At 38.3% G+C, this 13905-nt stretch overlaps 2 protein-coding genes across 2 annotated transcripts; both read left to right on the plus strand.

Annotated features, from left to right (window-relative positions):
- Positions 1 to 1757: 1757 nt before the first annotated feature.
- On the plus strand, positions 1758 to 9103 carry HELRODRAFT_113035 (hypothetical protein; the record flags this gene model as incomplete). Its single annotated transcript, XM_009022834.1, has 15 exons — positions 1758 to 1904; positions 2215 to 2371; positions 2710 to 2840; positions 3126 to 3265; positions 3583 to 4084; positions 4151 to 4393; positions 4928 to 5086; positions 5530 to 5748; positions 6112 to 6619; positions 6903 to 7063; positions 7213 to 7382; positions 7586 to 7806; positions 8352 to 8457; positions 8650 to 8806; positions 8978 to 9103. The coding sequence occupies 15 exons, from the start codon at positions 1758 to 1760 to the stop codon at positions 9101 to 9103; spliced, it is 3147 nt and encodes a 1048-aa protein (XP_009021082.1).
- Positions 9104 to 10039: 936 nt separating this feature from the next.
- HELRODRAFT_192474 (hypothetical protein) lies at positions 10040 to 13656 on the plus strand (the record flags this gene model as incomplete). The annotated part of the gene is made up of 9 exons (XM_009022835.1): positions 10040 to 10143; positions 10286 to 10424; positions 11542 to 11602; positions 11902 to 12032; positions 12310 to 12387; positions 12468 to 12612; positions 12815 to 13032; positions 13204 to 13462; positions 13498 to 13656. 8 exons carry the CDS (start codon positions 10040 to 10042, stop codon positions 13429 to 13431), a joined length of 1104 nt encoding a protein of 367 aa, XP_009021083.1. The 3' UTR covers positions 13432 to 13462; positions 13498 to 13656.
- Positions 13657 to 13905: the final 249 nt, after the last annotated feature.

Here is a 13905-nt window from a genome sequence, read left to right on the forward strand (position 1 = left end):
GCAGCTGGTTAGTTGGGTTTAGTTGATTAGCTAACATCGTCGCCATCATCATTAACGCCATCATCATCATCGTCGTACCCCAGGCTCATTTGGCCCTTCACAAGCCCTTGCTCTTTCCCGCTACCTGACGCGTTCCAGTCTGCCAGGGCTGTCCAGTCTCGACCAGATGTACCTCCTCGCACTGGCAGAAACTGTCGCCAATACCAAATTGGACTTTGCCGAACGTTCTAGAACATTCGAGAATGTTGGCGGTAGGTTGTGGCGAATGAATGAGTGAATGAATGAATGAACGAAAGAACGAACGAATGAATGAATGAGAGTGAACGGATAATTAAATGAACGAATGAATCAATCACTCGTTCCTTCACTCAATCAGTCATGATTGAGTGAAGGAACGAGTAAAAGATGACGTATGAAGAGTTCACCATCACCACTCTCCCTACACATACATATCATCATCAACAACAACAACAACAACAACAGACAATACAAACAGTGCAGTTGACTCTCTAGCTGCATCTGCCAGCCACGACATACTGCTTCCATCATCGTCGCCAACATCAGCAACAAAACCAACAACAACGACAACTGATTCGATTGTCGATGATTGTGGGCTGAGGTTTTTGTTGGCTACCAGGCATTTTGTACATCTACTCAATACTTTGCCGGTCAGTCAACGCTCACAACTGCTTGCTTCTGGTCTGGCCAGTAGTGAGTTCATCTGGGCTTTCCATTCCGATAGTCAAGAGGTCTGATTGGTTTAGATCGGTTGGCTTTGATTGGCTGGTTGGCTTTGATTGCTTATGATTGGTTGGTTGGTTTTGATTGGCTGGTTGGCTTTGATTGCTTATGATTGGTTGGTTGGTTTTGATTGGTTTATTGGATAGTGGATTGATTAAGTGATTGGATGGTTGGTTAGTTGTTCATTTGGTTGATTAATTAATGATTTGATCGCTGATAATTGGTTGAATGATTAACTGATTGGTTGGCCGTAACACACACACACCACACACACACACACACACACACACACAAACAAACATACACAGGAACTATTAAACTCACTACCGTGCATGCAAAAGAACAAGCCAACTTGGGAGGAGTTGAAACAATTCGGCGTCGGCTGGTGGCTCAGAAATGGATGCTCTCTAGCTCGCTGTATTGAAAAGGTAACAAGTTCTTTGCCTGGTTTAGTAATCAATTGATACATGGCGTAGTGGTAAGGTGCCCATCTCTTGCGTTACAGTGATCCGATTCGAATGCGAAGAGATTCCTGCCAGCTATGCGATAGTGTATAGTAGATTTTGAAAAGTTTAATCCAGGCGATCCTCAAGCTTAGCTTAAGGCGCTAGAAAAATTAATTTAATTTAATTTAAGTTTATTTTCTGTTTTAATTTGTTTATTCAGTTATTAATTCATTGCCAGGTGGCCAAGACGGCCTTCCAAGCCAACAAAGACCCGCTCGATTCGGCACTCTTCTATCTGGCTATGAGAAAGAAGAATGTTCTATGGGGACTTTTTAGGTGAGATGATTGGTTGGCTGGCTGGCTGGTTGGTTGGCTGGTTGCTTGATTGATTGATTGATTAGTTGGTTAGTTGAATGTTTGATAATTTGACTGGACTGGTTGATTGGCCATTACTAGATGTAATGACATTTCAAATTAAAACTCACACACAGTCACACACACACACACAGACACACACACACACACAAACAAACAAACACACACACACACAGATCAGTGGACGACAGCCGGATGGCACAATTCTTCAAAAATAACTTCCAGGAAGATAGATGGCGGAGGGCGGCCCTCAAGAATGCCTTCACCCTGATCGGCAAGCAGAGGTTCCAGTGTGCCGCTGCATTTTTTATCCTCGCTGGGGCCATTCAAGACGCCGTGGAAGTTGGCTAAAAGTTTTTACCGAAAATGAATGAAGGATCGATTGAGTGGATGGATGGATGAATGGATGAATGGATGGGTGAATAAGTGGATGGATGAATGGTTGAATAAGTGGATGGATGGATGGTGGATAATTGAATGAATGGATAAGTAAAATTTTAACTTTATTTTGTTTGGAGTAGTACATTTTTGGTTGACGAAGAACCGATTTATCCACTTGAGCATTTGAAAGTTGTTTGCGGCTATAATTCATTCATTCATTCATTCATTTTTTCATTCTTTCTTTCATTCGTTCAATCAATCCTTAACGAAGGTGTGCTTGAAGAACTTGAACGACATGCAACTAGCGATTGTTGTTTTGCGCTTATACGAACAAGAATCAGCAGCAGCAGCTTCTTCGTTGTCGTCATCATCATCACTATCATACAAGAAACTTCTCTCCGAAAAAATTCTAGGATCCCTTTATAGAGGTCATCTTGTTTTTAGAACGATCGCTGATTGGTTGATGGTTTTAGCAAAATTCTTAATCCGGGGTTTTCAACTGATTGACGAGTTCTCCAGCCAACCGTACTGTTGTAAATTATGCTAAGAGGTCACGCTGTTGCAATGGCATTTTCATTTCGTTGTGGTCGTTGGCTGGCTGACGGTTTTAACTTATCATATTGTTTTAAATTTGTTCATAGTTTGACGTCATTTCTCATTTATAATTAAAAATAATCACAAATATATAACTGGATGACAAATGCATCCGACGCAGACAACAACAACGCAACGACAGCGGCGACATCAACGGCAGCAGCAACAACAGCGGCGACATCAACTTCAATGACGTTAACGACTTCATCTGACCCGTTCTTACGCAGCATGGCCAAATGGATCCTGAACGACTACACCGGATCTCTTGAGACGCTACTACAAAATGAGGACGACGACGACGACGTTCTGACAAGTACTGATTATGATCCCGACGGCCCGGGCTATGATAGTAGTAGTAGTGGTGGTGGTGGTGGTTACAAACAACAACAACAACAGCAACAACATAGACATCACAATTTCAGTAGATCCGTCAATCCGTTCATTTCGACAAGTGGAAGAGGATATAGCGGGAGTAATTTGGGATCTTTTCCCGGCGGAAGTAGTAGTAGTTTGACGGGCTTGGGTGCTGGTAGTAGTAGCGGGGGTGGTGCTGGTGGTGGTAATAGTAATGATGATTTCACGGCAAAGTCGAGTGTTTTTAATTTTTACATCTATCTGAGATCGCATCCTTTGATTCTGAAGCAGCAGCAGGTCGGGAAGATTCAGAAGATGAATTCTCTGGTGGATAAGTTTGCTCAGGTGAATTGCGTCACCCCAGTTGAGAGGAGGTAAGCATCATGATAATGATGATGATGATGATGATGATGATGGTGATGATGATGACGTCAATGATGATGATGACGATGGTGATGATGATGATGACGACGGCGATGATGATGTTGATGATGATGGTGGTTATTTTGTTTCTGTGTTGTATTATATTTATAGTTTAAACATTTACTATATTCTGGCAGCCAATTATATTTTGATCGTGAGTATTAATCAACCAATCATAACTAACTATTCAATCGCAAACCAGCCAACCAATCGCATCCAACTACTTAATCGCATCCAGCCAATTGCAATGAACTTTTCAACCAATCAGATTGTACTTCATGACAGCCCACGAGCACCTACGAAATGGCTGCCCCGCCCTCGCTCTCGAGGTCCTCATGAAGTTACCCCCAATGATATCTCCACAAATTGATGACGACAACGACGACAATGTCGCTACTACCGTCACTACTACTGACACCACTACTACCGAAACTACTACTACAATTACTGCCGATGCTATAAATAGCAATAGAGAATCGGCCAATGAGAGCGCGGGTAATTTTATGAATGAATATTCAACTGCTGAGGCATTCGATTGGAGCCAACCCGTCTATAACAGTATGAAGAGTCGTGATAATGATGACGATCAATTAGTTCTGGATTTCAGTGTCGGTGGTGATGATGACGATAGTGGTGATGATGATGATGATGATATGGGGAGGAGGAAGAAGAAGAAGAATGTTGATGATGATGACGGGAGGGTGAAAGAAGAAGATGATGATGGTGCCGAGGGGGAGAAAAAATCCAAGATGGCTTCAGATAACGTGAAGGTATTTTTCTTAGTTTATTCTTTTATTTTATCCAACAATCATCATCGTCGTCATTGTTATCGGCAGCAGCAGCAGCATGACGTAATGGCCCAGCAGTTCAAGTTCATAGCTTGCTTGCGCATGATAGCTGACGAGCTGGCCACACTGGCAGCTGGGTTCGGGGTTGATGGTGGCCAGCTTCGCTACCAGCTGTACTATTGGCTGGAGAGCGAGGTGGAAGTGCTGAGGAGAGTCTGCAGTTACCAGGAGGATCATACGTCGTCCATCAGCTGTGATGATGACGAAGACGACGGTGTGGATGACGATGACGTCATTGAGGGCGCCGATCAGTCTGCGTATGAAGTCGTCGCCGGTGAGTCATTATTATTATTATTATTATTATTATTGTTGTTGTTGTTGTTGTTGTTGTTGTTGTTGTTGTTGTTGTTGTTTATTGCTTTTTAAAACGACTGTTACCAGTTTACATAGGTGACGAAACTAGGCGAGATGTATTTTGTAACAAAAAAAAACTGAAAGCATTACAAGGTTGACCGGGATGCAATTTAAGAAATTTATCGAGTCCGGTCACTCACAGATGAAATTAAATTAAAAAAAATAAATTAAAATAAATAAATTAAATTAAATAATGTCTACAAAACAGCGATGATAACATAACAATGATAATAACATGTCCACTGTCATGTTAAACCTCTCTCAGAATGTAACTCGTCTGTCAACAGCCAGTCAGACTCTCCATTCCCTTCGTATAAAGACCCAACGAACTCCTCATTGGCCAGTTTATCCAAAGCCCAGTTACCTCAGCAGAAGTTTTCATCCAATCAGCTCACGACGACGCCCTCGCAGTTCTTTTTAGAAACGAAACGCCAGCGAATCAGGAAGAAGCGGAAGTGGCTGAGAGCCAATCACAACCTTCTAGTAACCTTACTCAGTTACACGATACTGCATGACAGCAATGGTGGCGGCTACGCTTCTGTCAGGACTGAGATACTACTGCTTCTGCAGGTAGCAAGATGCATTTGTTTTAATTATACATTTCTAGTAGTAGTAGTTGTAGGTTGTAGTTGTAGTAGTAGTAGTTGTAGTAGTAGTAGTAGTAGTTGTTGTTGTAGTAGTAGTAGTAGTAGTAGTAGTTGTAGTGGTAGTAGTAGTAGAAGTAGTAGTAGTAATTTTTTACACTGCTGTTCCTCTTATTAGTGTCGGCAGTTGTTGGCAGTGATAATTTAGTAAACTGTTAAATTGTTAAATTTATGCATATCACTAAATCTATCGACCAACCAATCAATCAATCAGCAATCAATCAATCACTCAGCTAACCAATCAATCTATCTATCTATCTATCTATCAACCAATCAATCTATCAATCAATCTATCAATCTATCGACCAGCCAACCAGCCAATCAATCAACAATCGCCACACACGCAACCAGGAACTTCACGAGCACAAGCCAAAAAACAGCAGCAGTAGTAGCAGCAGTAGCAACAGTCGTCTTCTATCTAAACCTCTTCCTATCCCAAGAGACATCCCCATGCTGACGTCAGCCCTAATTGGACCGCACTCCGTGGTGACGGATCTACTCCAGTACCTCGGGAATATGTGTCACGACTTGCTCTCAACGTTCGCCTGCATGGGCAGTCCTCCTGATAGCAGCTACCCCAGAGATAAGGTTTCGCTTGTTTTTTTTTTTGTATTCGTGAATCATCGATGTTGACGTCATTATTTCGAAACGATTCGAAACGTTATTTTAATTTTGCTTTGAAATTTTCGGGCAATGTGACAATTGTTTCTAATTGTTTAAAACTAATGCTTATTATTTCTCTCTCTCTCTTTTTCTCTCTTTCTCTCTCTCTCTTTCTCTCTTTCTTTCTCTTTCTCTCGCACACACACGCATACACACAAACATACATTAGTTATTAATTATCAGATTAATTATGTAGTCAATTAGCCATGATGATTTCGGCCTTAAACACAGTAGGTAGGTCCTCGCAATTCACCACCAACCTACCAACCAATCAACCCACCAATCCAGATATACCACATATTTGCCGTTGGGGCTGGCCTATCATCGTGCGTTTACCAGAGTTTAAGTGGGGACCACAGCTCATTGGATAATTCAAATACCACACCAGGATTGGACGGTGGCCTCTTTGCGTTCGGCCAATCACAGAGGGAAAGTTACCTGCTTGGTCGAGCCGGTAGGCGGAGCTTAACTGATGATTATTCAGAAGCGCCTAAAAGTGAACCTTCGAAATGGCCTGGCGTCAGCTATCTGACGTCACTGTTGAAAAAAATTCACGAAGACGATGCTCCACAGCTAATAACCCTCCTCCTCCAATCACTGCTCTCCGTCTATCTCAGCCTGCTCTGCTATTCGCTGGCTACTTACGATGCCCCAGTTATCTCGCGCCTCATTGGTCAGCCGTTGAATAAGGAATGTTGGGGTACGGTATTTGGGGGAGGAGTTAAACAGTTAGTGAAGATGGCGCCTGTATCTAGCACGAGTAGGACCAACAATTCTAGTGTGATCGTCAATGGAGGTAGCTAGGTCATACTTCCTTACTTTTTTAATGTTATAACATTATTTTTAGTTAATTATTCTTTATTTATTTACATTCTTTTGTTGCAGTTATTTGAGACACTCATTCATTCATTCATTCATTCATTCATTCATTCATTCATTCATTCATTCATTCATTCATTCATTCATTCATTCATTCATTCATACATCCTCATCTTCGTCGTCGTCATCAAAATATAATTAAATTTTTTAAGATTCGAAGCACAGAATGAAGTTAGCTACTTCAGTCATGGGCTACCAAGCTATTCAGCAGCAGCAGCAGCAGCAGATGTTACAACAACAGCAGCAACAACTACAGCAGCAACAACTACAGCAGCAACAGCAGCAACGGTTTCATGGCGACAGCTATAGAGAGAAATTTATCCCGCCGAAAATGAGCATAATTAATTATTTCCTTTCAAGGGTTAGTAATTAATAATTACCATTAAAAGTACTACTGCTACTACCACTACTATTACTACTACTTTTTCTAGTACTACTACTGCTGCTGCTACTACTGCCACTACTACCACTACTTATTAATGTAATGTTCCTAAAAATCCGTTTTCATAGTCGGACCAACAGCAGCAGCAAACTTCAAAGAAGAATGATGATGACGACGACGACGATGCCGAAGATGATGACGATGATGATGATAATGATGGTGACGTCGGTGCTGATGATGATTATGCTCCGGGTGGCGCTTGTGGTTATGGCTCTGCCCGAAAGAAAAATAAAAAAGCGTTAGTTCAATTTCATGAGTTCCATTTCTCCGCTGTTATTATTTATTTATTTTTCTACTACTACTACTACTACTACTACTACTACTACTACTACTACTACTACTACTATTACTACTACTACTACTAGGTAAACCATTATTAATTAGGTCAGCCAATATTAACCAGGTCAACCATTATTATATAGGTCAACCATTTTTAATTAGGTCAAGGTCGGACACGACTCACCTCGATCCTGATTCGTTGCCGTGGAAGTTGATACGATACGCCGTGGTGAGGTACGTGAATGTCAGCTTGGGAGCTTTCCTACCAGCCATCGGGTTGGAACCCGGAGAGCTGGATCACAGTTCCTCCCTGTTGGATTCCGTGGTCAAGAATCTGCTGAGGTGGGAGGCGGGACTTAGGAGAGAGGTCGACGGCTCTTCCGGTTAGTTGGCTGGATGGCTGGTTGGTTGGTTGGGTGGTTGGTTGGGTGGTTGGTTGATTCGTTGGTTAGTTGGTTAGTTGATTGGTTGGTTGATTGATTGATTGATTGATTAATTAATTGATTAATTGATTTATTGATTGATAGGTAGGTAGACGAATTCAGTTGAATGAATGAATTATTAATAGTCGAGTAGTTTAGTTATTTCGTTCTATAGTTCTATTCCTGTCGTCTAGCTCTACAGCTGACATCAATAACAAAAAACAACATCAACAACAACAACAACAATAATAATAATAATGAGAACTCTTTTATTTCTTCAAAAGCCAAAATATAGATGAAAATTACAATTAAATATAAAATGATCAAATATTATAATAGTTAAAAGATTAAAATGATGGATAATTTAACATCAATGCTCGTCACTATGAATGTGTACAAAGATGATAAAATGATATAAAAACTAAATAATAATAATAATAATAATAATAATAATAATAATAATAATAATAATAATAATAATAATGATGATGATGATGATACCTTAGACTCTATCGAGATACCAAACTTGTACGTGGAACCAACCTCCCTATTTGGTAATGTCACTATTCAGAAGTACAGCTCACTGATGGACAGCAAGAATACGCCATTCCTGTTGGTGTTTTTCATTCACACGCGCGCACACACATACACACACATGCACGTACACACACACGCATGCATACTTACATACAAACATACATACATACATACATACATACATACATACATACATACATACATACATACATACATACATAAATACATACAAATAAACATAAATACATGCATACATACACACATCAGATCTAAACACAAAACTGCAAAGCCTGCGAAAAAGCTATGGACGGAGTTGGTTTCGAAACCTCAACTGCAAGATATTTTCATAAAATACGTCTTCAAAAGTAAAAAACTTCCCGCTACTGCAGAAATTACTACTTCCGGTTTTGATAATGATTACAATGTTTGTTTTTGTTTACTGGTTGGTTGGTTTGTTGATGATTGGTTGGTTGGCTAGCGATTGATTGGTTTATGAGTTGGTTAGTTATTTGTTTATTATATTATAGGATAAAAAACAACTCACAATTTCATTTGCTGCTATATTTAGATCACATCTCGGGTCATCACCAACCAGGAACCAATGAAAATCATCCACAAAGATCAAGACGTCATTACGTCATTTGCCATCAACCAAGTAGTAGTAGTTGTAGTAGTAGTAGAAGTAGTAATAGTATCAATAAATTTAGTAGTAGTATTATAGTAGTAGTAATAGTAGTAGTAGTAGTAGTAGTAGTGGTGGTGGTGGTGGTGGTGGTGGTGGTGGTGGTGGTAGTAGTAGTAGTGGTGGTGGTGGTAGTAGTAGTAGTAGTAGTAGCAATGATAATTTGATTATGATTACAATTAACCAATCTTCATGCCATGTTAACTTCAAAGTTTACGTTGAATTTGCATTTTACCGCAATTTTGTATTATTTATTTATTCATTCATTCTTTCGTTTGTTCATTCATTCATCAATACATCATCCATTCATTCATTCATTCATTTATTCATTCATTCATTCATCCATCCCTACACACACACACATGCATTTATTTATTTTCCTTTTATTCTCATGATTTATATTTCATTTCGATTAATTCAATATTTTATTTTAATATTCAATGTTTTATTTTAATTTATTAATTAGTTAGTTAATTAATTAATTATTTTATTATTAGTTATTATCACCATCTTCTAATTTTAGACCGGCATGCTAGCAGCTATCAACACAGCAAACCACAAATTATGCATGGTAAGATCGTAAGAGCAGATGAATGAATGAATGGACGAATGAATGAACAAATGAGCGAATGAATGGACAAATGCATGAATGAATGAGGGAACAGATGAATGTATTTATAAATGAATGAGTTCAATGCTAACAAAGAAATTTGTTCGTAATTTTACAAAAGTGGCACGAGTGTTTATTTTCTTTAATTTTTTTAAATTTTTTTAATTTTTGTTTGTTTATTTGTTTTTTTTTCATGTTGTCATTTAGTTATTATACAAAGAATGTATGTGTAACATACATACACACATGCATACATACAAACACACATACAACATACATACACACACATACATACAAACACAGTACACACACACACACACACACACACACACACACACACACAGATGAACTTGAACTGTCTCGTGATGGCGACCCAGAAAGAACTAATCGAGGTCGACCTGACCCAGATTTTGAAGCCACCTGATTGGCTACAGCACGACGTAGACTATGACGTCGAGGTTATAACCAAGTGAGGGAAGAACTTTTTTATTTTATTATTCTTTCGTTTGTTCATTCATTCGTTCATTCATCAATACATCATTCATTCATTTATTCATTCATTCATTCATTCGTTCATTCATTCATTCATTATTATTCAAAACTCCACCCAGTCCGATGCCACAGGGTGAGAAACCGGAAGACTTCCTGCTACTGAGGAGTCAGTTCGATTCGCGTATCATGAACGGGGCCCTGGGTCCTGCCCCACCGGAATCCGGAGCGAAGGGTAGTGGGGCTGGGCCCGCCACTGTGGTTAGATTTTTTTTTGCGAGAATTTTTTTTTCTCTAAAAAGTTCATTTGTTGTGATTATTGTTATAATATTAGGTTTGAAATTTGGAATAAATTTTACGAATTGTTTCTAAAGTTGTTTGCGTAATGTGAATGTCGTCAGTTGGTTACACAAACAACAAAATAGCATACGTTTTAACTTTAGTATTATATTTCTTTCTTTTTTTTCCAAATTTACTCTTCGCTGATTGGCTGGCTAAAAATAGATCAAAGGAATTTCCATTCCTGGAATTTCCAATCCCGGGATATTTTGTTATATCGTGGATCGTAGTAGGCGGTTGATGAAGAGGGTGAGGATGATGGTGGTGATGATTATGATGATGGTGATGATGGTCATCCTGGTGATGATGATGATGGTGGTGATGGTCATCCTGGTGATGATGATGATGGTGATGATGGTCATCTCTATGATGATGAAGATGATGATGGTCATCTTGAAGATGGCCATGTTGTTCATTACGTTGGCGCTCATGATGTTGATGGTGTTTGTTTCAAGGTGGATTTCTTCGTGATGATGATGATGATGATCGCGAATGAGTTTTTGCAAAATGTTTTAGACGATTTAGACGATTCATTTTGAAGCTAGATAGATTTTGAGTTAATTTTCAACAATTTTTTTTTAGAATTTTTTTCCAGGTTTTAAATTTTTATTTGCCTTTGTTTGTGCTGTTTTTGAATTATTATTATTGTTATTGTTATTATTATTATTTTGTTATTATTTTATTTTTATTCATTTAAATTTTTTAAAACTCGAAACGCATGTTATGTCCTCGCGTGTCGTCTCACTCAATCTCTTGTGTCACCTCTTTGATTTTTGTTATTATTATTAGTTATATTATATTTATTATTAGTTATATTATTATTATTATTATTGTGGTATTATTATTATTATTATTAGTGGTTTTACTATTATTATCATTACTATTATTATCGGTTTTATTATTATTATTATTAGTGGTTTTATTATTATTATTATTGTTGTTGTTGGTTTTTTATTATTATTATTGGTTTTATTATTGTTATTATTATTATTATTATTATTATTATTATTATTATTATTATTGGGTTTTATTATTTTAGATNTTAAAAAGATCTGAGAACGGGGTTAGGAGGTTGGCCTCGCATCCATTGCTCCCATTCTGTTAGTCTGAACCGCTTAAGATATTAATTTATATTATAAATTATAAATATAATATTATTACAAATAATAATTATTATTATTTATATATTTTAAATATAAAATTATTGCAAATAATAATAATTATTAATATATTCTTATTTATAAGTTATAAGTATAAAATTATTACAAATAATAATAATTAATATTATTTATATAAATATTGCATTATTATCCTTATTGTTACATAAATATATATTTACATCAATGTGATAACTCTCTTCGTTGTTCATTTCACCATTCTTTTGATCCCTATCCGTCAGATGTTTCCGGAGCGGACGACGGATGCGTGAAACTGTGGGAATGGGGACAGAGCGGATGCGTCAGTGAAGTTAGGAAATCCGGAGCCTTCCCGAAGGTCACAAAGGTCAACTTTAATGCCCAGGGGAATAAGGTCTCTATCTACGTTGTCGTTTTGAATTTTTTGCTGTTTCTTATGGTTAATGTTATTGCTCTTTAAGTTCACTTTTAGTTTTAATTAATTGGTGGCTGAACAGATAAATGCATCAATGAATGAATGAATTAATGAATGAATTAAATGAATGAACGAATGAATGAATGAAAAGACGAACCGAAGAGTAAATAAAAAACTAAAACTGAATGGACAAACGAACGAACGAACGAACGAATGAACGAATGAATGAAAGAGAGAATGAATAAAATTTAAAAAGATCGGGATAACGGACGTGGAGGGCTCCATGTGCTTGTGGCAAGTTGGATCTGGAGTAGTCATGAACAAGCCCTACCTGGTGCGTCTTCATTATCATCATCATCTCCATCATCATCCCATCATCATCACCACCATAATCATCGTCATCATAACTCGCAGACGATCAAATGCCACAACAAGACGACTAGCGACTTCGCGTTTGTCGGTTCGTCGAGTATTTTCGGCTCGGCCGGTTATTCGACCGACAATCGGAACATCGCCCTCTGGGATACGCTGCTGCCGCAGAGGAAGATGATGATTCAATGTTTGTCGTTCGTTTGTCTGTTTGTCTGTTCGTTTGTTTGTTTGTTTGTCTGTTCGTTTGTTTGTTTGTTTGATCGTTTGTTTGTGGTGCTGCTTCAATCAATCAATCAACCAACCAACCTTCATACCATCAATCAACCGATCCACCAATCAACCAACCAATCAACCTACGAACCAACCAACCCCTCCTAAATACTTTCCAGCCTTCTTGTGTCACTCTGACGGCTGCCCTACACTCGTCTACGCCCCCATCCATCAAATCATAATCAGTGGCGGCAAGAAGGGTGAGATTTGCATATTTGACGTCAGGCAGAAGCAACTACGTCATACATTCCAAGCCCACACGTCTGCCGTCAAAAGTTTGGCGGTAGATGAGTCGGAAGAATATTTCGTTTCCGGCGCTGCTGACGGGGACATCAAGGTTATTTTTTTATCTATTTTTTTTGTTTAGGAGATAAAAAAAAACAGTAAATAACAAAATTACGTCATGTGACACACGCACACACACACCACACACGCATCACACACGCACACTCACACAACACACGCACACAACACACGCACACAACACACACACAACACACACACACAGGCCTGGAATCTCTCCTACCACAGCCTCCTGCATTCCTTCACGGGAGAACATTCCAAATCATCGTCCGCCATTTTCAGAAACGTCACTTCCGGCGTCCTCCAGGTGACCTTGAACTCCCAAGGTCACCTTTTCTCGTGCGGCAACGACGGGACGATGAAAATTAGGCAACTGCTACTGGGGAGAGATAGATTGTTTGGGAGAGGAGATTTCAGCTTTGGGTACAATTGAGAGAGAGAGAGAAAGAGAGAGAGGGAGAGGAGAGAAGAAAGAGAGAGAGGGAGAGGAGAGAAGAAAGAGAGAGGAGAGTAAGAGAAAGAGGAGAGAGAGAGAGAGAGAGAGAGAGAGAGAGAGAGAGAGGTTCTTTGTGGTTGTTAACATTGTTTTTTATATGATGCAACGCTTGCTTGTTTTCAATAAAATCAAAATAGTTCATTCATTCAATTATTTATTTGATTTATTTATTTTCTATGGCGACAAGTAGAAAAAATGAGAGAGAGAAAGAAAGAGAGAGATTTCGTTTTTCATAATTATATAATATATATATATAATATATATATAATATTATATATAATATTATAATATAATATTATATATAATATATAATATATATATATATATATATAGAGAGAGAGAGAGAGAGAGAGAGTGTTTAGATGTGTGTTTGTAGTTATTATCATTGTAATGAATGCTATTTCATCCTGA

Source organism: Helobdella robusta, assembly GCF_000326865.2.
Source record: "Helobdella robusta unplaced genomic scaffold HELROscaffold_33, whole genome shotgun sequence".
Taxonomy (NCBI): domain Eukaryota; kingdom Metazoa; phylum Annelida; class Clitellata; order Rhynchobdellida; family Glossiphoniidae; genus Helobdella; species Helobdella robusta.